This window comes from Rhinoderma darwinii, chromosome 2 (genome assembly GCF_050947455.1).
Source record: "Rhinoderma darwinii isolate aRhiDar2 chromosome 2, aRhiDar2.hap1, whole genome shotgun sequence".
NCBI lineage: Eukaryota > Metazoa > Chordata > Amphibia > Anura > Rhinodermatidae > Rhinoderma > Rhinoderma darwinii.
Window position 1 is genome coordinate 39603839 of NC_134688.1, and position 25213 is coordinate 39629051.

The 25213-nt window shown below is 40.7% G+C and overlaps 3 protein-coding genes across 15 annotated transcripts in view; 1 reads left to right on the forward strand and 2 right to left on the reverse strand.

The window, feature by feature from the left end:
- Positions 1 to 502: 502 nt before the first annotated feature.
- LOC142742116 (uncharacterized) lies at positions 503 to 7083 on the reverse strand. 6 transcript variants are annotated; one of them, XM_075851574.1, is made up of 4 exons: positions 6452 to 7083; positions 3394 to 5771; positions 2860 to 2992; positions 821 to 2609 (listed from the first exon to the last, which is right to left on the reverse strand). In XM_075851574.1, the coding sequence occupies exons 1-3, from the start codon at positions 6459 to 6461 to the stop codon at positions 2867 to 2869; spliced, it is 2514 nt and encodes an 837-aa protein (XP_075707689.1). In that variant the 5' UTR covers positions 6462 to 7083; the 3' UTR covers positions 821 to 2609; positions 2860 to 2866. The 6 variants fall into 6 exon arrangements, 5 of the variants coding, with proteins under 5 accessions (XP_075707689.1, XP_075707688.1, XP_075707690.1 ...); XR_012881310.1 differs by adding an exon at positions 503 to 591 and having other exon boundaries at positions 2512 to 5771; XM_075851573.1 differs by having other exon boundaries at positions 2860 to 5771.
- LOC142742114 (uncharacterized) lies at positions 6823 to 14620 on the forward strand. Of its 7 annotated transcripts, XM_075851569.1 has the most exons (5): positions 6823 to 7403; positions 7654 to 8990; positions 9671 to 12048; positions 12450 to 12582; positions 12833 to 14620. In XM_075851569.1, exons 2-4 carry the CDS (start codon positions 8981 to 8983, stop codon positions 12573 to 12575), a joined length of 2514 nt encoding a protein of 837 aa, XP_075707684.1. In that variant the 5' UTR covers positions 6823 to 7403; positions 7654 to 8980; the 3' UTR covers positions 12576 to 12582; positions 12833 to 14620. The 7 variants fall into 7 exon arrangements, with proteins under 7 accessions (XP_075707684.1, XP_075707683.1, XP_075707680.1 ...); XM_075851568.1 differs by having other exon boundaries at positions 9671 to 12582; XM_075851565.1 differs by having other exon boundaries at positions 6823 to 6901; positions 7271 to 7403; positions 9671 to 14620.
- Positions 14621 to 15316: 696 nt separating this feature from the next.
- MSANTD4 (Myb/SANT DNA binding domain containing 4 with coiled-coils) overlaps positions 15317 to 25213 on the reverse strand; it is a 37010-nt gene continuing 27113 nt past the window's right edge. Inside the window, exons 4-5 of one of the 2 annotated variants that reach the window (XR_012881311.1) lie at positions 22578 to 23271; positions 15317 to 22318 (exon numbers count right to left, since the gene is read on the reverse strand). Coding sequence is in view for 1 of the 2 variants with exons in the window: in XM_075851578.1 (XP_075707693.1) it covers positions 22699 to 23271 (573 nt within the window). In the remaining variant the exon portion in view is untranslated. Of the gene's footprint in view, positions 23272 to 25213 lie in introns of both variants that reach the window. The other variant, XM_075851578.1, reaches the window with a different exon arrangement.

Here is a 25213-nt window from a genome sequence, read left to right on the forward strand (position 1 = left end):
TTGAAGGAGTACGGCTACGACCTCCTGGGACCTGATTTCTTCTCCACCTATATACTTTATTATTTTGGAAATCTCCAATGTCTCTAGAGAATTTCTTAGATTTAGTGTCTTGAATATCTTTTTCCCATTCCACAAATTGGGCATCAAGATTATATTTAAATTTGGACATATTGTCTGCAGACATTAGTGGGAATAATTGGGCCTGGACACTTTCTATTTCCTCATCCATAGATAATATCATTTTTTGGTTAAGGTCAACCAAGAGCTCCATGAATTTCCTGGAGCTCTGGTTGCATACCTCTTCCCATTTAGAGGTGAACTCTTCTTCAAAAATTGGAAAGGATGGGAAAATCTGGATTCTCAGACCCCTTGGGACAAGATTTCTCTGGATATAATTTTCCAGAAAGGTTTTGTTCCACCACACTTTCATGCGGCGGTGTAACAAATTTGTGTATTTACTCTGAAGCTCACTGACATTTTTGCAAACATTAAAACCAAATATTGGGGACTCATCCTTGAAAACCTGTTCCATCTGAGAACGCCAGGCACATTCCCTGGCTTTGTAATCCATAGGACCCGTGGTATTGGGCTCTGTGAGAACACAGAAGAAAAATAGATATAAACCGATAGAATACCAACGAACAGGATACAATAAAACGTAGTGCTAAGAAAAGATAACCAGTAAACTGTAAAGCATAATTGCCAGCTATATTGCATGCACTATATTGGATCCTAGGTAATGACCAAGATATACTTGGTGCATCGATCAATAATTGACAAGAGACTAAACCAAGAAAATATGATCGACTACGGCACACAATAATGAAAAAAATATATAAATTTTATTAAATAACAAACATGAGACAATTTAAAAGATGGAAATGAGGAATAAGTCACACAATAAAAAGACGTCGCATCAATCAAAAGGTCGGATATGAGTGTTGTGTCAACATGTAAGCAGTTTACATTATAGCAGCAATAGGGAACGCATATGATCACAGAGGAAACCGTGTCCGGTTGAGATCACAGCAAGTAAGAGCCAGACATGTCCAAGAACAGCAATATGGTCAGTACAAAAATGAGGTACTAGTGATTGTAGCGATCTCTGCATAAGTGTGAGAGATAAGTATGGATCGCAGGAAGTTTAGATACACGATGTTACAGGACAGTGTAACATATCAACAAATCTTTGGAATCAACGGAAGGTAACCAGAGATGATGGACAAAACAAGGCAATAGCTGCTAGACAGAACAAAAGTTATGAAACATACCGGTGGACATGATGGAAGTGTGAGATGAGACGTCTGGACCCGACGCGCGTTTCGGCAACTGCCTTCGTCCGGGGTTTAGGGTCAGACTACTTGTGCCCAGCTATATGTAGTACACAGAACGTGTATTTGATTAGTTAATTAGTTAAAACAGTGAGGGAGGAGGTAGCATGAACAGGGTGGAGGTAATCGGCGTCTGATGCGGGGTACAAAGATGGCGCTGCCCCACTTCCTGTACCACGTCATCAGAGAGGATGTGAGGTGGCGAGGACTGACCACGCCCCCCCACATCCTACTCCAATTGCAGACAGCGGTCGGAAGAGGCCAGAGCCACTCCCCCCCCGAAAGTATGTTGTTACAGATTGTAAACACCATCAGCGCACAGCCACCCATGATACATATGCCGGCAGTGTGTTGGACGGGAGTGATGTGTGAATGAGTAATACAACGAACGTAGGTGTAAAACAATATGACATGAGTGGGACGATCTGGGAGGAAAGTGAAGCGGATTGCCTGAGATGTGTGGGTGCAGAGATAAATGAGTATATGCAAACATAAAAAAGTGATGATAAGTAAGAATGTGTGGGGAGGATAGCAGTGAAAAAATACGACAGTTGAAAGTGAAAATGATATAGTGAAGTAGGACGGGCAGTGATGAATAAAGAGTGACTAAGTGAAGTTATGCAAGGATATTGATGCTTGAGTAAGAAGATACGTACAGCATAAAAGTGTAAGACGGTACCAAGAAAATAATTCTGGGGCCGATGATGTGAGTGAAAATGATGAATAATAAACACAGGTACAAAAAATGGAACAGTGAATTGATGTGGGAAACGTGTACAAGAGAAATATTAAATAAGGGAGGAACTGCCCCTAAACAAGGAACTGTGATGTAGCGTGTGTTAAGTACATATAACACAATCTTATAAAAGAAATAGAGGTTTGTACTTATACAAATACCTTATACGACCACACATATGAGGTGCATATTGTATTTGACGGAAATGCAATCCTATATCACATGAAGAGAACATACTAAAAATAGTGCATATAATGCCTATACGTGAGGAAACATATACCACGTGTATGAATAAAGTGGCTGAAAATGTTGTTGCAAAGCTAACATTGTATATACATATATAAATAGAAAGATGGTAATAAAACAATGAAATATACTATATTTATATTTAATATTAGAGTCGCAGCAAAAAATGATGTATACATAAACACAGACAAAACGTACAAGATTCAAATTCTCGTTCTTATTTTCTTTTTTGTTGAGAAGTTTTTTTGACTGAAGTCCAATCGGTGACCTCCTAATCATCAGGAAACAGCATGATTCTGTGTACAAAAATGAGCAGAAAGAGGGTAGTTAGTACTAAAAAGTGACAACGGAAATGAGGGAAGGGTAAAAACCAAGACCCACAACAGGAGTCAATGGCTACAAAAATGGAGCATAGCTCAGAGATTCATTTAATCCATGTGGAAACATTGTCCCAAGAGTCCAGATCCAGCGAGTCTCGCATTGTGCGAGCTTTTGTTTTATGGCCCCACCTCTCATGCCACATATGATGTGGTCAATTCCCCTCACCTTTAATTTAGAGGGGTCGCAGGAATGATGCATTTTGAAGTGCCGGGCCACAGGTTTCAAGTTCTCCAAGTTCTCTGCCCCCGATGCCCGTTTTATGTCGGCCATGTGCTCTCGTACACGAACCTTCAACTCTCTGGAAGTGAGACCAACATAAATTTTTGGACAAGGACAAACCGCATAGTACACGACAGCTTTAGTGGTGCATGTGATGGAGTGAGTGATATTGAAGGTCTTACTGCCAGAGGCATCGGTGAAGGTAGTGGCTTTATCTACGTTAGGGCACGCGACACATTGTCCACAAGGCTTGCAACCCCATTTTGGACCCTTGGTCCCGAATGGATATTTTGTTTTTGTTGGGTCATAATGGCTTTTGACAAGATGGTCTTTCAGATTTTTAGATCGTCTGGCTGTGACGCTAGGATATTTCGTAATAAATCTGTCTAAAGTGGGGTCAGTCAGTAAGATCGGCCAATACCTCTTTAGGATTTCTCTCATTTGTGGCCATCGGGAATGATACCCAGTAATGAATCTTACCTGACTGTGTTTGTCTGGCCTTTTCTTGGGAAATAATAGGTCATCCCTGGGTGTACGTTTAGCCCTTTGATAGGCTTTTTTAATGGATCTCATGCTGTATCCCCGTTCCAAAAAACGGTCTTTGAGGTCATTTGCCTGTCTCTCGAATAATGAGTCAGAAGAACATATCCTCCTTATTCGTAAGAACTGTCCAATGGGGATCGCTTGAATAGTCTGTGAAGGATGAGACGAGGAAGAGTGTAGCAATGCATTAACGGAGGTCTCCTTCCGAAACACATCACTATGAAGAAAACCCTGTTCATCTGCAAAGATTTTGACATCTAGGAAGTCCAAGCAGCTGGGATGTGCTTTGTAGGTGAATTTTAAATTTTCATCATTTTTATTCAACCCAATCATAAATGAATCAAGATCAGCGTGTGTACCCTTCCAGATGACCAGGATGTCATCAATGTAACGGGCCCAAAGGAGGACCCGTGCCATTGAGTCACCCCGGTCATCTGAGAAGAGATTCCTTTCCCACAGCCCCAGGAAGAGGTTAGCGTAGGATGGTGCACACGCTGCCCCCATGGCCGTTCCCTGGAGCTGTAGGTAGAAACAACCATTAAACACAAAAAAATTATGTGTTAGGATGTACTCAAGCATCTGGACGATGAATGAGCAAAGGGGTTTTTCTAGTTCTGACATTGAAAGGAAGTATTTGACTGCCCTTATCCCAGCTTCATGCTTGATGCACGTGTAGAGAGACTCTACATCGATGGTAACAAGGAGCATGTCACTGTCGATGCTGACACCGCTGATCTTTTGTAACAAATCGGCCGTGTCACGAATATAAGAGGGTAGGTTGATAACTAAATTTTTGAGATGGAAATCAATAAATTTGCAAATCCCCTCAGTGAGGCTACCCCTACCTGAAATAATAGGCCTTCCTGGTGGAATTTTTTCATTTTTGTGGATCTTGGGTAATAGGTAAAGGGTTGGTATGGTGGGTTCATCAGTTGAAAGTGCCATGTTTAGTTCTTTCGAAATGATGTTGTCTTCTACTGCCTGCAGAAGTTTGACCTGTAATTCTGATCTAAAGGACGACAGAGGGTTGAAAGTTAATTTCTTGTAACATTGTTTGTCCCTTAGCTGTCTATTCGCCTCTGCCTCATACATAGTACATGGCCAGACCACCACATTTCCCCCTTTATCCGCCGCCTTGAATATTACATCATTGATTTTTTGTAATTGTTTGAGGCTGTTTCTCTCTGAGGGGGTTAGATTGTCATCTTTGATGTACCTTGGAATATTCCAAAATTCTTGGGTCACTGATTTAATAAAAAGATCCACCGCAGGGCACAGGCTAAGGGCAGGAAACTTCTTAGATTTAATGCGAATGCATGCTGGAACATTACCTGCATCGGTCTTGTGCTCATCTAACAGGTCCTCTAGTGCTTTAAGTGCCTGTTGTTCCTCTGCTGTTGGGAAGAATTCGCTGTCCACTGGTTTGTCAAACCATTTTTTGAAGATGAGCGAGCGACCAAAGATATGTAGGTCTTTCACTGCAGAGAACATGTCAAAACCAGTGCTTGGTGAGAACGTCAACCCCTTAGCTATTAATTCTAAATCAGTATTAGAAAAAGTATGTGTTGACAGGTTGATTACCTTTAGGCGGCTGCTCTGATCCCGTACATCTGGTCGCTTTCTATTGGCCACTTGTCTTTGTGCCAGTTTCCTTTTTGGACGGGTATTAAAATTGGGTCTATAAGGCATATTATCTGCTTCACTCTGGGAGGATACAGAGGAAATTGAAGGAGTACGGCTACGACCTCCTGGGACCTGATTTCTTCTCCACCTATATACTTTATTATTTTGGAAATCTCCAATGTCTCTAGAGAATTTCTTAGATTTAGTGTCTTGAATATCTTTTTCCCATTCCACAAATTGGGCATCAAGATTATATTTAAATTTGGACATATTGTCTGCAGACATTAGTGGGAATAATTGGGCCTGGACACTTTCTATTTCCTCATCCATAGATAATATCATTTTTTGGTTAAGGTCAACCAAGAGCTCCATGAATTTCCTGGAGCTCTGGTTGCATACCTCTTCCCATTTAGAGGTGAACTCTTCTTCAAAAATTGGAAAGGATGGGAAAATCTGGATTCTCAGACCCCTTGGGACAAGATTTCTCTGGATATAATTTTCCAGAAAGGTTTTGTTCCACCACACTTTCATGCGGCGGTGTAACAAATTTGTGTATTTACTCTGAAGCTCACTGACATTTTTGCAAACATTAAAACCAAATATTGGGGACTCATCCTTGAAAACCTGTTCCATCTGAGAACGCCAGGCACATTCCCTGGCTTTGTAATCCATAGGACCCGTGGTATTGGGCTCTGTGAGAACACAGAAGAAAAATAGATATAAACCGATAGAATACCAACGAACAGGATACAATAAAACGTAGTGCTAAGAAAAGATAACCAGTAAACTGTAAAGCATAATTGCCAGCTATATTGCATGCACTATATTGGATCCTAGGTAATGACCAAGATATACTTGGTGCATCGATCAATAATTGACAAGAGACTAAACCAAGAAAATATGATCGACTACGGCACACAATAATGAAAAAAATATATAAATTTTATTAAATAACAAACATGAGACAATTTAAAAGATGGAAATGAGGAATAAGTCACACAATAAAAAGACGTCGCATCAATCAAAAGGTCGGATATGAGTGTTGTGTCAACATGTAAGCAGTTTACATTATAGCAGCAATAGGGAACGCATATGATCACAGAGGAAACCGTGTCCGGTTGAGATCACAGCAAGTAAGAGCCAGACATGTCCAAGAACAGCAATATGGTCAGTACAAAAATGAGGTACTAGTGATTGTAGCGATCTCTGCATAAGTGTGAGAGATAAGTATGGATCGCAGGAAGTTTAGATACACGATGTTACAGGACAGTGTAACATATCAACAAATCTTTGGAATCAACGGAAGGTAACCAGAGATGATGGACAAAACAAGGCAATAGCTGCTAGACAGAACAAAAGTTATGAAACATACCGGTGGACATGATGGAAGTGTGAGATGAGACGTCTGGACCCGACGCGCGTTTCGGCAACTGCCTTCGTCCGGGGTTTAGGGTCAGACTACTTGTGCCCAGCTATATGTAGTACACAGAACGTGTATTTGATTAGTTAATTAGTTAAAACAGTGAGGGAGGAGGTAGCATGAACAGGGTGGAGGTAATCGGCGTCTGATGCGGGGTACAAAGATGGCGCTGCCCCACTTCCTGTACCACGTCATCAGAGAGGATGTGAGGTGGCGAGGACTGACCACGCCCCCCCACATCCTACTCCAATTGCAGACAGCGGTCGGAAGAGGCCAGAGCCACTCCCCCCCCGAAAGTATGTTGTTACAGATTGTAAACACCATCAGCGCACAGCCACCCATGATACATATGCCGGCAGTGTGTTGGACGGGAGTGATGTGTGAATGAGTAATACAACGAACGTAGGTGTAAAACAATATGACATGAGTGGGACGATCTGGGAGGAAAGTGAAGCGGATTGCCTGAGATGTGTGGGTGCAGAGATAAATGAGTATATGCAAACATAAAAAAGTGATGATAAGTAAGAATGTGTGGGGAGGATAGCAGTGAAAAAATACGACAGTTGAAAGTGAAAATGATATAGTGAAGTGGGGTTGCAAGCCTTGTGGACAATGTGTCGCGTGCCCTAACGTAGATAAAGCCACTACCTTCACCGATGCCTCTGGCAGTAAGACCTTCAATATCACTCACTCCATCACATGCACCACTAAAGCTGTCGTGTACTATGCGGTTTGTCCTTGTCCAAAAATTTATGTTGGTCTCACTTCCAGAGAGTTGAAGGTTCGTGTACGAGAGCACATGGCCGACATAAAACGGGCATCGGGGGCAGAGAACTTGGAGAACTTGAAACCTGTGGCCCGGCACTTCAAAATGCATCATTCCTGCGACCCCTCTAAATTAAAGGTGAGGGGAATTGACCACATCATATGTGGCATGAGAGGTGGGGCCATAAAACAAAAGCTCGCACAATGCGAGACTCGCTGGATCTGGACTCTTGGGACAATGTTTCCACATGGATTAAATGAATCTCTGAGCTATGCTCCATTTTTGTAGCCATTGACTCCTGTTGTGGGTCTTGGTTTTTACCCTTCCCTCATTTCCGTTGTCACTTTTTAGTACTAACTACCCTCTTTCTGCTCATTTTTGTACACAGAATCATGCTGTTTCCTGATGATTAGGAGGTCACCGATTGGACTTCAGTCAAAAAAACTTCTCAACAAAAAAGAAAATAAGAACGAGAATTTGAATCTTGTACGTTTTGTCTGTGTTTATGTATACATCATTTTTTGCTGCGACTCTAATATTAAATATAAATATAGTATATTTCATTGTTTTATTACCATCTTTCTATTTATATATGTATATACAATGTTAGCTTTGCAACAACATTTTCAGCCACTTTATTCATACACGTGGTATATGTTTCCTCACGTATAGGCATTATATGCACTATTTTTAGTATGTTCTCTTCATGTGATATAGGATTGCATTTCCGTCAAATACAATATGCACCTCATATGTGTGGTCGTATAAGGTATTTGTATAAGTACAAACCTCTATTTCTTTTATAAGATTGTGTTATATGTACTTAACACACGCTACATCACAGTTCCTTGTTTAGGGGCAGTTCCTCCCTTATTTAATATTTCTCTTGTACACGTTTCCCACATCAATTCACTGTTCCATTTTTTGTACCTGTGTTTATTATTCATCATTTTCACTCACATCATCGGCCCCAGAATTATTTTCTTGGTACCGTCTTACACTTTTATGCTGTACGTATCTTCTTACTCAAGCATCAATATCCTTGCATAACTTCACTTAGTCACTCTTTATTCATCACTGCCCGTCCACTTCACTATATCATTTTCACTTTCAACTGTCGTATTTTTTCACTGCTATCCTCCCCACACATTCTTACTTATCATCACTTTTTTATGTTTGCATATACTCATTTATCTCTGCACCCACACATCTCAGGCAATCCGCTTCACTTTCCTCCCAGATCGTCCCACTCATGTCATATTGTTTTACACCTACGTTCGTTGTATTACTCATTCACACATCACTCCCGTCCAACACACTGCCGGCATATGTATCATGGGTGGCTGTGCGCTGATGGTGTTTACAATCTGTAACAACATACTTTCGGGGGGGGAGTGGCTCTGGCCTCTTCCGACCGCTGTCTGCAATTGGAGTAGGATGTGGGGGGGCGTGGTCAGTCCTCGCCACCTCACATCCTCTCTGATGACGTGGTACAGGAAGTGGGGCAGCGCCATCTTTGTACCCCGCATCAGACGCCGATTACCTCCACCCTGTTCATGCTACCTCCTCCCTCACTGTTTTAACTAATTAACTAATCAAATACACGTTCTGTGTACTACATATAGCTGGGCACAAGTAGTCTGACCCTAAACCCCGGACGAAGGCAGTTGCCGAAACGCGCGTCGGGTCCAGACGTCTCATCTCACACTTCCATCATGTCCACCGGTATGTTTCATAACTTTTGTTCTGTCTAGCAGCTATTGCCTTGTTTTGTCCATCATCTCTGGTTACCTTCCGTTGATTCCAAAGATTTGTTGATATGTTACACTGTCCTGTAACATCGTGTATCTAAACTTCCTGCGATCCATACTTATCTCTCACACTTATGCAGAGATCGCTACAATCACTAGTACCTCATTTTTGTACTGACCATATTGCTGTTCTTGGACATGTCTGGCTCTTACTTGCTGTGATCTCAACCGGACACGGTTTCCTCTGTGATCATATGCGTTCCCTATTGCTGCTATAATGTAAACTGCTTACATGTTGACACAACACTCATATCCGACCTTTTGATTGATGCGACGTCTTTTTATTGTGTGACTTATTCCTCATTTCCATCTTTTAAATTGTCTCATGTTTGTTATTTAATAAAATTTATATATTTTTTTCATTATTGTGTGCCGTAGTCGATCATATTTTCTTGGTTTAGTCTCTTGTCAATTATTGATCGATGCACCAAGTATATCTTGGTCATTACCTAGGATCCAATATAGTGCATGCAATATAGCTGGCAATTATGCTTTACAGTTTACTGGTTATCTTTTCTTAGCACTACGTTTTATTGTATCCTGTTCGTTGGTATTCTATCGGTTTATATCTATTTTTCTTCTGTGTTCTCACAGAGCCCAATACCACGGGTCCTATGGATTACAAAGCCAGGGAATGTGCCTGGCGTTCTCAGATGGAACAGGTTTTCAAGGATGAGTCCCCAATATTTGGTTTTAATGTTTGCAAAAATGTCAGTGAGCTTCAGAGTAAATACACAAATTTGTTACACCGCCGCATGAAAGTGTGGTGGAACAAAACCTTTCTGGAAAATTATATCCAGAGAAATCTTGTCCCAAGGGGTCTGAGAATCCAGATTTTCCCATCCTTTCCAATTTTTGAAGAAGAGTTCACCTCTAAATGGGAAGAGGTATGCAACCAGAGCTCCAGGAAATTCATGGAGCTCTTGGTTGACCTTAACCAAAAAATGATATTATCTATGGATGAGGAAATAGAAAGTGTCCAGGCCCAATTATTCCCACTAATGTCTGCAGACAATATGTCCAAATTTAAATATAATCTTGATGCCCAATTTGTGGAATGGGAAAAAGATATTCAAGACACTAAATCTAAGAAATTCTCTAGAGACATTGGAGATTTCCAAAATAATAAAGTATATAGGTGGAGAAGAAATCAGGTCCCAGGAGGTCGTAGCCGTACTCCTTCAATTTCCTCTGTATCCTCCCAGAGTGAAGCAGATAATATGCCTTATAGACCCAATTTTAATACCCGTCCAAAAAGGAAACTGGCACAAAGACAAGTGGCCAATAGAAAGCGACCAGATGTACGGGATCAGAGCAGCCGCCTAAAGGTAATCAACCTGTCAACACATACTTTTTCTAATACTGATTTAGAATTAATAGCTAAGGGGTTGACGTTCTCACCAAGCACTGGTTTTGACATGTTCTCTGCAGTGAAAGACCTACATATCTTTGGTCGCTCGCTCATCTTCAAAAAATGGTTTGACAAACCAGTGGACAGCGAATTCTTCCCAACAGCAGAGGAACAACAGGCACTTAAAGCACTAGAGGACCTGTTAGATGAGCACAAGACCGATGCAGGTAATGTTCCAGCATGCATTCGCATTAAATCTAAGAAGTTTCCTGCCCTTAGCCTGTGCCCTGCGGTGGATCTTTTTATTAAATCAGTGACCCAAGAATTTTGGAATATTCCAAGGTACATCAAAGATGACAATCTAACCCCCTCAGAGAGAAACAGCCTCAAACAATTACAAAAAATCAATGATGTAATATTCAAGGCGGCGGATAAAGGGGGAAATGTGGTGGTCTGGCCATGTACTATGTATGAGGCAGAGGCGAATAGACAGCTAAGGGACAAACAATGTTACAAGAAATTAACTTTCAACCCTCTGTCGTCCTTTAGATCAGAATTACAGGTCAAACTTCTGCAGGCAGTAGAAGACAACATCATTTCGAAAGAACTAAACATGGCACTTTCAACTGATGAACCCACCATACCAACCCTTTACCTATTACCCAAGATCCACAAAAATGAAAAAATTCCACCAGGAAGGCCTATTATTTCAGGTAGGGGTAGCCTCACTGAGGGGATTTGCAAATTTATTGATTTCCATCTCAAAAATTTAGTTATCAACCTACCCTCTTATATTCGTGACACGGCCGATTTGTTACAAAAGATCAGCGGTGTCAGCATCGACAGTGACATGCTCCTTGTTACCATCGATGTAGAGTCTCTCTACACGTGCATCAAGCATGAAGCTGGGATAAGGGCAGTCAAATACTTCCTTTCAATGTCAGAACTAGAAAAACCCCTTTGCTCATTCATCGTCCAGATGCTTGAGTACATCCTAACACATAATTTTTTTGTGTTTAATGGTTGTTTCTACCTACAGCTCCAGGGAACGGCCATGGGGGCAGCGTGTGCACCATCCTACGCTAACCTCTTCCTGGGGCTGTGGGAAAGGAATCTCTTCTCAGATGACCGGGGTGACTCAATGGCACGGGTCCTCCTTTGGGCCCGTTACATTGATGACATCCTGGTCATCTGGAAGGGTACACACGCTGATCTTGATTCATTTATGATTGGGTTGAATAAAAATGATGAAAATTTAAAATTCACCTACAAAGCACATCCCAGCTGCTTGGACTTCCTAGATGTCAAAATCTTTGCAGATGAACAGGGTTTTCTTCATAGTGATGTGTTTCGGAAGGAGACCTCCGTTAATGCATTGCTACACTCTTCCTCGTCTCATCCTTCACAGACTATTCAAGCGATCCCCATTGGACAGTTCTTACGAATAAGGAGGATATGTTCTTCTGACTCATTATTCGAGAGACAGGCAAATGACCTCAAAGACCATTTTTTGGAACGGGGATACAGCATGAGATCCATTAAAAAAGCCTATCAAAGGGCTAAACGTACACCCAGGGATGACCTATTATTTCCCAAGAAAAGGCCAGACAAACACAGTCAGGTAAGATTCATTACTGGGTATCATTCCCGATGGCCACAAATGAGAGAAATCCTAAAGAGGTATTGGCCGATCTTACTGACTGACCCCACTTTAGACAGATTTATTACGAAATATCCTAGCGTCACAGCCAGACGATCTAAAAATCTGAAAGACCATCTTGTCAAAAGCCATTATGACCCAACAAAAACAAAATATCCATTCGGGACCAAGGGTCCAAAATGGGGTTGCAAGCCTTGTGGACAATGTGTCGCGTGCCCTAACGTAGATAAAGCCACTACCTTCACCGATGCCTCTGGCAGTAAGACCTTCAATATCACTCACTCCATCACATGCACCACTAAAGCTGTCGTGTACTATGCGGTTTGTCCTTGTCCAAAAATTTATGTTGGTCTCACTTCCAGAGAGTTGAAGGTTCGTGTACGAGAGCACATGGCCGACATAAAACGGGCATCGGGGGCAGAGAACTTGGAGAACTTGAAACCTGTGGCCCGGCACTTCAAAATGCATCATTCCTGCGACCCCTCTAAATTAAAGGTGAGGGGAATTGACCACATCATATGTGGCATGAGAGGTGGGGCCATAAAACAAAAGCTCGCACAATGCGAGACTCGCTGGATCTGGACTCTTGGGACAATGTTTCCACATGGATTAAATGAATCTCTGAGCTATGCTCCATTTTTGTAGCCATTGACTCCTGTTGTGGGTCTTGGTTTTTACCCTTCCCTCATTTCCGTTGTCACTTTTTAGTACTAACTACCCTCTTTCTGCTCATTTTTGTACACAGAATCATGCTGTTTCCTGATGATTAGGAGGTCACCGATTGGACTTCAGTCAAAAAAACTTCTCAACAAAAAAGAAAATAAGAACGAGAATTTGAATCTTGTACGTTTTGTCTGTGTTTATGTATACATCATTTTTTGCTGCGACTCTAATATTAAATATAAATATAGTATATTTCATTGTTTTATTACCATCTTTCTATTTATATATGTATATACAATGTTAGCTTTGCAACAACATTTTCAGCCACTTTATTCATACACGTGGTATATGTTTCCTCACGTATAGGCATTATATGCACTATTTTTAGTATGTTCTCTTCATGTGATATAGGATTGCATTTCCGTCAAATACAATATGCACCTCATATGTGTGGTCGTATAAGGTATTTGTATAAGTACAAACCTCTATTTCTTTTATAAGATTGTGTTATATGTACTTAACACACGCTACATCACAGTTCCTTGTTTAGGGGCAGTTCCTCCCTTATTTAATATTTCTCTTGTACACGTTTCCCACATCAATTCACTGTTCCATTTTTTGTACCTGTGTTTATTATTCATCATTTTCACTCACATCATCGGCCCCAGAATTATTTTCTTGGTACCGTCTTACACTTTTATGCTGTACGTATCTTCTTACTCAAGCATCAATATCCTTGCATAACTTCACTTAGTCACTCTTTATTCATCACTGCCCGTCCACTTCACTATATCATTTTCACTTTCAACTGTCGTATTTTTTCACTGCTATCCTCCCCACACATTCTTACTTATCATCACTTTGTTATGTTTGCATATACTCATTTATCTCTGCACCCACACATCTCAGGCAATCCGCTTCACTTTCCTCCCAGATCGTCCCACTCATGTCATATTGTTTTACACCTACGTTCGTTGTATTACTCATTCACACATCACTCCCGTCCAACACACTGCCGGCATATGTATCATGGGTGGCTGTGCGCTGATGGTGTTTACAATCTGTAACAACATACTTTCGGGGGGGGAGTGGCTCTGGCCTCTTCCGACCGCTGTCTGCAATTGGAGTAGGATGTGGGGGGGCGTGGTCAGTCCTCGCCACCTCACATCCTCTCTGATGACGTGGTACAGGAAGTGGGGCAGCGCCATCTTTGTACCCCGCATCAGACGCCGATTACCTCCACCCTGTTCATGCTACCTCCTCCCTCACTGTTTTAACTAATTAACTAATCAAATACACGTTCTGTGTACTACATATAGCTGGGCACAAGTAGTCTGACCCTAAACCCCGGACGAAGGCAGTTGCCGAAACGCGCGTCGGGTCCAGACGTCTCATCTCACACTTCCATCATGTCCACCGGTATGTTTCATAACTTTTGTTCTGTCTAGCAGCTATTGCCTTGTTTTGTCCATCATCTCTGGTTACCTTCCGTTGATTCCAAAGATTTGTTGATATGTTACACTGTCCTGTAACATCGTGTATCTAAACTTCCTGCGATCCATACTTATCTCTCACACTTATGCAGAGATCGCTACAATCACTAGTACCTCATTTTTGTACTGACCATATTGCTGTTCTTGGACATGTCTGGCTCTTACTTGCTGTGATCTCAACCGGACACGGTTTCCTCTGTGATCATATGCGTTCCCTATTGCTGCTATAATGTAAACTGCTTACATGTTGACACAACACTCATATCCGACCTTTTGATTGATGCGACGTCTTTTTATTGTGTGACTTATTCCTCATTTCCATCTTTTAAATTGTCTCATGTTTGTTATTTAATAAAATTTATATATTTTTTTCATTATTGTGTGCCGTAGTCGATCATATTTTCTTGGTTTAGTCTCTTAACATCCATATAAGTAGAGCAGCCCTTTAAGAAATGGCACTCGAAGTTGGACTCTGCCATATCACGTGAACTGTGTACTCACTCGAAAGTTAAGCCATTCTTTACTAAGGTGCGTGCGAATTGACAGGAGGTGGATACGCTAGACCCCCGTCACCAAGTGTAGTCGGAGGGCCGTGAAAGATAGAGGGGTAGATCCAATGAGGACCCACAGCATATTTCTTGCGAGATGACTGGTCCAACCAACTGACAGGCTTAGCAGAAGGTACAGTAGCTCCACCTGGACTCATGGCAGCATGTGGTGTTAGGGCTGCAGAACCTTTAGTCACCTTGGTGCACCGCGATATTGGTGGGACTGTGGTCGTGGTCCCCATCCTCGGAAAAAATGGCCAATCAGCTATAACGTTAAACCACCTTCCTAATATTGTGTAGGTTCCCCTCGTTCTGCTAAAACTAGTTTGACCTATTTGAGGCATGGACTCCACAAGTCCTCTGAAGGTGTTTTTGGCGGCACAAGAGGGATCTACACTATAGAAGATAGGTGGTATAATGTTATAACGGAATGGTGTACATTGTACCAAGGCTGATACGATCACTAAAAACCTCTCTGAGCAGTATGTAAACATAGATACACAAAATGAACACATAAGAGGATCATACTTTTATTGGTAGTCATTGAGATTCACAGACAGTACTGTTTAGGCATGTGTGTTTTTATCCTTTATTTCTCAACAGGAAAGGTGCACACTGATACAGGACATCCCATGTTATATGTTTCTCCGCATGTCATTCTACACGTAAGGATACATTCACAGCTTGGAAAGGTAGAATACTTACAAAATCACAATTCGAAAGGTTCAGTGCTTCTTGTTGACAAATATATACTGTATATATATATATTTCATTGACCACATGGAATACCGCACCCTAAACAGCTTATTATTACTGAATGCAAAACACTTAACATGACTTTATGTTGTGGCTGAACTGCTGATCTATTGAGCAACATACAAAGCACACGGTTTATTATTGTTTTAGCCAGATAAGTTATTAACTAATGCAAAAGCTAATCTATCTAGCTTTCCAATTAGTCTTATCTTAATAACAAAAATACTCTAATATAAACTAAAATTAAATTAAAAATCTGGCCATCAGCTCGGTGAAGTCGCACACCAATATTTTATGTACAGGTGCCTGTAAGTTTACAACATTTCTATAAGAAACCATAATACTAGAACGTGTCCCGACGCAAAGGACTTACTTAAAAAGGGTTCTACGATTTCAATTTTCATGAAAATATCATTTTGACATTTCAGAAAATGACAGTCATGGGATCTTGTACCTCCACCAGGGAGTTACTCGTTGGCTCTGATCAGAATCTAACTTGGGCATTTCCAAGTATGAAAACCCATATTAGTGAGGCTTGTTAAACTGAAATCCTGGGAAAATTTTCATATTTGGTAAAATGGAGCTATGAGGGTCATATAACATACCAGGGTAATTATTTCTGTCCATCAAATGCAAGTTTTTAAGGCATTCTGTACATTTGAGGTCGTTAAAGTGGTTGTCTAGTATTATACTCTATTAGAAAATGCAAAGTTAATAGATGAGGGTCCTCGATTGAGGATCCGTATCTCTTTGTCAGAGTGGAAAGTGGCTACAAAAAGCCTCTCTCGCTCTGGAGGACCTGTCCTGTCCTGCATTACACATACAACCTATTGATATGAAGAGGCACTGTGTAATACTTAATTTCCCATGTGGTAGCACTGCAGAGAAATTGAACACTTACTGCCAAGTTCCCACACAGATAACCACTGATCGATAGGGGGCCCAGCAGGGCGACACTTTGTGATCTGCTTATTGTCAATGGACCCTTCCAACAAGTAGGGATAGTCCAAAGCGGAGAACCATTTTAACACCATAGGAAATAACAGAATGGCATGTTACTGAGATTTACTGCTGAAGTTGTCAAAAGAATGCCCCCTTCTTTGACATCACTTCATACTCTGCAGCTATTGGCTGAAACTGCACCTCACAGACTTTCTGCTGTCTGCATTCCACAAATGATACTGATAGCTTTCTGCATCCTTTTATCTGCTTTCTCCTGCATTTTGGCCAGAATGCAGAAGAGAAGTAGGGAGCTTCCAGTAACAAACAGTAATATGTGCACAGGGCATACAGGGGGCGGGCAGATCAGGAATTCTGTGTGATGAAGCTTTTGCCACAACTTCTGGTGTACAGTCTAGTAATATGCAGCGGTATTTGCTATTTCCTGTGGTGTTAAGGACCTATGGTGTACAGAGCAACTTGGAAACTTGCATTTGGGGGTCCAGAGTGAAATAATGAATGGCCCTATTATGTTTAATAACTCTGTTAGGTCTATTTTACTAATTATGCTACTAATTATACTAATTTCCCAAGTTTTACTTTAAGTTTCTTGGTGAGTGTCCCAACTGATGTAATTTTATCACATGTCAAAATTACGTGCCATAAATATTAAAACTGGAGAACCCCTTTAATTATTATAATGGGCACAAAGTGTGACACAACAGCATATTAGTCATTAGCTATTATCTGGTATGCTATGGGATCCAGAACATTTTACATATTATTTTATTAAATAAGAGTTTAAGTGCTATAAAATGCTTCTAATCCCATCTAAAACATATACTGCATTATACATACCAAAGGAAATGAATTTTAGGAAATGGCGCTGATATTTAGATCCTATAAAAAAAAAAAAAAACTAAAATATGGTATTACTTCTTTTAGAATAACCAAGTGTTGACTATCACAATTCTGACTGTAAAGCATCTACACAGCATTTTCGATACAGTAACAATTCTCCATAGACTAGATGAGGAGGTTGTACTTCAAAGCCTAACCATTACTAAACGCGTAATCTTTGATGAACTGGTGGGCACATTTGCACCTACTGTATAATACTCCACAACGTGTTGATCAGGGAACAAGAAAATTAGTAACTTCTTAATACTCTGAGACCTCTCGGTAATTAATTAGCAGCAAACGGGTTTATATGCCAGTTCTCAGTGCCCCCTGACTATTCCTATTTCAGTAGTATCTTGTTTGAGAGGAAGAGTGACATGAATTCATTTCTTGCCCCCTGGTTGGTACTTTGGGCTGTATTGTAACACGACATTTTGGAGTAGCGTAGACTATTTATGAAGGTCCATCCTCCAGCTACACAGAACAAGTGCACGGCCCAGTCTAATTGTTGTATGTGTGCAATTATAACTGAATTTATTATGTAACATAACTCTGAAAAAGTGCTGATGGACATCATGGAACCTTTTTGTAATGGGTTTCTTTATTATTATAGAACCTGAAACCACGACATTATGGGTCAATCCAACCTTCTGTACAGTTAAATTTGATTCCCTGGGTAATGAGTTATCTTTCACACAGAGCCGCCCTTCACTATGTTCTTCCAATGGGCCTAAGTCTTTGACTTATTGCTTACCTTTTTTTCCCTAATATTTATTTTATGCTACTATTATGCCCTCTTCACATCATGTTTACAAACTATATTTATTGTGGACGTCGGTAATGCTCCCGACATACACGATAAACATGTCCACAAGGCACCATTTGTCCAACGGGGGCCAAAAGAGTGTCTTTAGCCTGTATCGAGCTGGTATACGTCATTGTACCTTTTTGCTAATCCACCCTGAAGGATCCCGCAAAAAAACGTATATTGTACGGTATGTTTTATAACCTGAAAGCCTATGGGTGATGGATGCCACTGTTAGGCATCTGTCACAGGTATACATTAAACGTATATGTTGGGAAAATCCTGATGTCACTGTCCATATATGGAAAGTTATGTCGATGGAGCTTCCTGCCCAGACATTTTTCTATTCTTGATGCTTCCTCTGCTCAGGGCCTTCAGCCCTGGGGAAGCCCCTAGACTCAGTGTCCAAATAAGCACAGTGACTTTAGCAGCTTTACCAGGGCCAAAGTCCCCGAGCGACGTATCCCACTATATGCCATAAAGTGGGATATGTTGCAGGCTTCTGTCGGAGGTATATGCTGGGAGTCCTCCCAGCATATACCTCCAACCGAAGTCCAAAATGCGATGCGAAGAGGGCTCTAGTGTCACAAGTAGCATAAGGTTTAAGAATAATAATTGCCCCTACACTAGTAAATACGAAGTTAGAGCAGCAGCCACAGTTTGATATTTATGTATATTTTACGTTCAGAGATATTAGCATTTTTCTATTTTGTTGTGGTTGTCATGATGGTTTTCACCTTCAAATTAGCTTTCAGGCAAAATAGGTTTCATTGCTACAGTATTTTGTCAGCACGTATAATCAATAACTCAGTGACTGTTGTAGGGTAAGTTCTGTGTTAATAGAATTCTGCAAATAAAATCAATGCGTTTTTGCAATTTTTCTGCGTCTTCCACAAGGTCTTCTGGCGCAACACAAAAACGCAAATAAAAATGAACGTATGAGCATATCCTCACCATCAGTTGCACAGAAGCTAATTCAAAAGTGATGAGCTCGTCACCAATATGGCTGCATTTCCTGTTGTCACTTTTGCAACAATGGCTGCCGCAACAAATCATAAAAAGCCAACAACTCTGTAAGATACGTAAATAATACAATTTGGCTGCTGCTATTCTAATTTAGTAAAATATAGACAATTTAATATGTGGGTGGAAATCTTTTTCAGGGTTAAAGTTATTAAATTTAAGTGTCCACCAGCAATAATTTAGGATGCCAGGGTCTGGTGGCTACCCATCACATGGTATCATATGGTATAAAATGGAAGAGATAAGCTTGATTCTTCTTGGTTTATGCCAATATTTTAGCCATGATTATAAAGTAAGCACTGGGTGACATATCATTTATATTGCATTCTTCTACTTTTACTGGTCTTTACCATTATCTCTTATTATTGGGGTATTCTGTCACATGATTTACTTACACCTTTTTCAATTTGATGCATCCAGTAAACTGCACATCTGATTGTACTCAAGACTACTACATCCTATAATTAAGAGAGAATGAGAAAGGCTACAAGGAGAGACTTTTATGTCAACAATCCAATTTTAGATCTTTTTCTGCTGTAGAAACTTACAAAAAACGAGCACACAATGGGCGTGTTTTTTGGGGGGTTTTTAGAGCACCAACAAAAACTCCACAGTCATCACTAAAACGGTCTATGTAGTTCACAGTCAAAGTTACCACTACCACAGTTTCTTAACGGTGTATTCTGTTTTAGAAAGCCCCTTTTATAATACCCCAATTAGGGCATTGTGACACAATAGAGGAGCAGGGGAACCCTGATGGGATACCCTCTATTAACCAGAGTAGAGAACTATAGTCTGCGCAGTTCTCTGCCTATTGGTTTAGGTAGTTTGGTAATTGGTTTATTGGGTAGTGCGGTATTATTGGCAAGTGTGAACATGGCTTTAACGATGGAGTCATTCACACTGCTACCTAAAGTTGAGCTTCAGTTGTAGTTGTTTGCACTGAAGATCCACTTTGTCCTGCTTTTAACATACAGAACATATTGCTACACAAAAAACTCGTAAGAATACTACCTTATCTAGTCCTCCAGACCTGCTACCTGCCTTCCATGATCCTGTGGTGGTAGGTGCCCACTTCATTAGCTACCCTCTACTAAATCCAGTAAGATGCACCAGTAGAGTCTATCAGAATCGTCTCAGACTATTACTTTTCTCTATGGCTACTGGGAAGCCTAGAGTCTTGGCCTCATGAGGAATACATATCAATGCATCCACACTTGCAGCTACTAGTTGCTAACATGAGTCCTAACTAAACTATTAATTTAGCATCAATTTAATATCGAGTAAATGTCCACCCTTGAATCCCTTTTTTTTTCTAAATAGGCCCAAAATTGAGTGCTGATTAATTTTTTACTATATTTTTAAATCAGTTTTCCCAAAACAAAGTTCTGAATGCCCTGTGTTGACATTGATTTGACAGGGTTTTCCAGGACTTTAATATTCATGACCTATCTTTAGGATAGGTCATCAATATCAGATTGGTGGTGGCCCGACTCCTGGCACCCCCACAATCAGCTGATTGAATTGGCTGCGGAGTGCTCCGGTAAGCGCTGCATCCTCCTTACCAGCCACAGCTTCATACATTCGGTAGTTGCTGTGCTTCGTACTGCAGCTCTGTCCCATTCACTTGAAAGGGACTGAGTTGCAAAGATCTGCAGTCCAGGGCACAGCCCTATCGAATGTACGGTGCTGTGCCTGGTAAGTAATGAATTGGCAGCCGCATCCTCTTCAATCAGCTGATTGGTGGGAATGGGAGGTGTCAGACCCCCAGTGATCTGAAATGAATGACCTAAGGATAGCTCATTAATATTATAGTCTTGGAAAACACCTTTAAACACAACATTGCGCCGGCCTGAAGCCACCACTAGAGGGAGTTTAGGAGCTTACTGCATACTGCTATACATTTTAGTCAATAATAACACAGTATACAGTACAGTAACCTCCTACGCTGCCCCTAGTGGTGGCTGCAGCCAGAATGTTTTTTTTAAAATGCTATGTCTATGCAGGGGATTTGTATCAGGAAAACAGAGCCCCAACCTCTAAAAAGGTGCTAAAAGTTGGATATTTACTTCTGAGGCATCCAAGTGCAGCAAAAACATGCACCATAGCTTATAAAAATGTTTTGTCATTATCCTTTCTCAAACATTGAAGACTTTACGGAAAAGAGTTACTTCTAAACTGGATGGCATCCAACATTTTGGCCAGAGTTGTAACAATGTACATTTTATACTGACTTTTTCTGCAACTAACAGTGCTTGCAATGAATAAACAATACACAATACAAAGTATGGAAGTCAAGCAATTTTAAAAGACTGAACGGGGTGTCCCAAGATCAACATTTATGACCTATCCACACTGCACAACCACTGTGATGAGAACTTTGAATGGTCGAGCATGCGTGGTGCCGCTCCAATTCAAAGTCTATGGGACTGATGGAGACAGCCGAGTACAGGGCTCAGCTATTTCAGTCAGCCCCAAAAACTTTGAATGTAGCAGCCGAATGCATGCTCGATCACCGCTCCATCGAAGCTCCTCCTTGCTACTCTAGTTGTAGTGAGGAGGAACGGAGGCTCGGCACCCCTGTTGTAGTGATCTGTGGGGACCTCAGTGGTGGGGTCTCCATCGATCAGACATTTATCACATATCCTGTTAATAGGTGATAAATGTTGATCTTGGGGATATCCCTTTAAAATCCTCAATAACACAACCCTGTTAGACACTTTGAAGGGCATAGAACTATTCTAGATAACTTGTGTTTGTTTTCCGGGAAAGATACGGAAGCGATAGTATGGTTTTTCTTGGACCGTTTTGCTTGTTAGTGGGAAGCACGTTCATTGTAATTTTTCTCAAAAAGTACCAAAGAACAAAAACTAACACCTTAAATGGACATGAAAAGTATATAATACCAATATGAAAATACTGTACAGAAGAAAGAACACAAGTGTTGTTCCTTGATGCCATTTGATGAGTATCATGTTCTCTCCTGCCCAGTCTACACAGTGGACTGATGATTCTCCCATCAAAAAACATCCATGAGAAGGTTCTAATTTGTACCTTGGACTTTAGCCAGTCATGTTTCATCCATGTAATGGTAGACAGGAAAGCTATAACATTCAGGTAAAAAAAGGATAAGATTAGAAACACGGCTCTGCTGAGCATAACACATACTAGGTTCCTCAAAATAGAATTTATGGTTCTAAGTCTTAGGTTGTCCTATCACAAAAATACTAGCATGGATTTTACTTGTGCACAAAATTTCAAATACTTCCATTTATGCAGGCACATCATAATGTAAGGGATCATTATTTGGCTGCACGCTGACCTATTATGACCTATCTGCCAAAAAACAGCAGAGGAACATACCTGCATAAGGCCCTGTTGGTAGACAGAACAGAGATCAAAGTCGACAGACAAAGCAACAAAGACAATCCCGGACCAAAGTCACTGTAAAACTAATGTACGTGTACTATTGTGGTTCACAATTTTATTGTAAGTGTCCTTCTCTTTGAATTCGTAGACGTTCTTTTTCAACTTGCAGACGTTCCTTCTCTATGTGAAGCTTCTCAGACTCGAACTTTAAGAGTTGTAGCCTTTCCTTCTCTAGCTGAAGATGTTCTCTTTCCAGTTTTAATTTTTCTGCTTCTATGTCCAAGGGCTGCAAAACAGTCTTTTCTGCTGGCGTAAAATCATTCTCCATGTTGGCCTTCTCGGCATGCATGACTTGTAGCCTGAGCTTCTCTCGCTCAATTTGTAAACGTTCTTTCTCAAGCTGCAGTCTCTCGTGCTCCATGTCTAAGTGCCGCAATCGCTCTCTTTCAATTTGCAGTCTCTCTTTTTCTACTTGAAGTCTCTCGGCTTCAATGCTTAGACGTTGTCTTTCCATCTCCAACTTCTGCTTCTCTAGATTTATCAGTAGGTGGGAATCTTTATACGGGATTCTGGCTATAGAACTTAGGGTGCCAAACTCCTCGATTCTGGGAAATTCCTCAGGAAGGTCAGTGTCTTCTCTAGAGTCAGGCAAAACAGTTGATAACATTTCATCTTCTTCCATTTCAAACTAAGGAAAAAGGAATAAGAAACGCGTTGTTAATATTTAATTTTGAAGGGGAAATGTCATCCAAGGTGTATTCATTAAAGAGGACCTGTCACCTCTCCAGACATGTCTTCTTTTAGTAAATACTTGTACTCTTCATGGAATAACAATCATGGAGTATCTTTTTTCATAAGTCTGCATTGTATCATTCCTCTGTTATTCCTCCTGAAAATGTATGAATCCCGTTACATCTTTTCTTATAAGTCTGCATTATACCATTACTCTGTTATTCCTTCTGAAAATGTATGAATCCCTTAAAGGGGTTGTCCAGTCTGGGTGGCTGTTTTTTGATACTGACGACCTATCCACATGATAGGTCATCAGTATATGATCGGTGGAGGTCCAACACCCGGATCCCGCACTGATCAGCTGTTCCAGCTGCCTTCGGGCACTAGAAGCTATGCAGGAGTCAGTGCCGGAAGCAGAAGTCTCCGACCACTGTCTAGCGGTCATGCTGGGTTACTGCAGCTCTGCTCCTATTAACTTCTGCTTCTGGCACCGACACACTCATGGCTTCCGGTGCCCGGAGGCAGCTGGAACAGCTGATCGGTGCTGGGTCCAGGTGTCGGACCCCCACGATCATATAATGATGACCTATCTTATGGATAGGTCATCAGTATAAAAAACAGCCCCAAAACTGGACAACCCCTTGGGTGTTACCATTCTGCTTGTCAAAGGGGCGTGTCCCTACACAGTCTCGCTCTGTCTGCACTGATTGGACATTGTCTGTCTGGGTAGGAACACACCCCCAACTGGTAACACCCAGTTGTCAATTTATTCTTAAACTTCTAAGAGGAATAACAGAGAAATACAGAGTTCTATGAAAAAATGCTCGGGATTGTTATTTCATGGCGAAAACAAGTATTTACTAAAACAGACATTTCAGATGAGGTGACAAGTTCTCTTTAAACAGACCATCTTATTTTTACAGCATATAATAAAGGTGCTAGTCTCAAAATTGTCACATTTTCTAGGACATCATAATCCAGATATGTAAGTCAACCAGTGCAGGTTCTTATTACACATTGGGATGGGAGTGGTGCCAACCTGAGAATGCCGTTCAACTCTACACGGGCCCTAAATCAGCTAAAAGGGTTGCCTATATGCTGCATGAATAACTCTGTTAGCACCATTTTGTGCAGTTGTATGGCGCCTCTGTATGCTCTAGTGCGTCTAGAGGAGGATACCTCCATAATATGAGATGATATTGGGCGTGTAAATTTTTTTCCCTCACAAATTACTTATGAATCCTTTAGGAAAAAACCTCCTTATGAAATCGGATCCATAATATGACCATGTGCATGAGATCTTAACCCCTTAATGACCGGGCATGTTTGTACCTTAATGACCAAGCCAGATTTGTCAAATCTGGTATGTCTGACTTCATCAGAGAATAACTCTGTGAAAGTTTTGAATATCCAAGTAATTCTGACATTGTTTTTTCGTCACATGTTGTACTTTATTTTAGTGGTAAAAGTAGACTGATACGATTTGCGGAAATTAATTAAAAAATAGAAAAATTGAAGAAATTTTGTAAAAATTACCATTTTCCCCTATTTTTAACTGCAATATGTCACATATGTACACACATACTGTACAATTTTTTTAATTAAATATATATTTCTATCTCTTTACTCTATTTTGGCAGCACTTTTGAAAAAATAAAATAAATTTTCAGCAATTTAGAGGACTTACAAATTGAATAATAATTTTATAAATTTTGAAGTACATTTTGTTTTCCGGCACCAAGCCAGGTTTTCAGAGGCTCATAGGTCTCAGAGTGATGGAAACCCCCACAAATGACCCCATTTAGAAAACTAGACCCCTTAAGGTATTTACCTAAGGGTATAGTAAGTATTTTGACCCCACAGTTTTTTGCTAAATTTAATACATAGCAGGTGAAAAA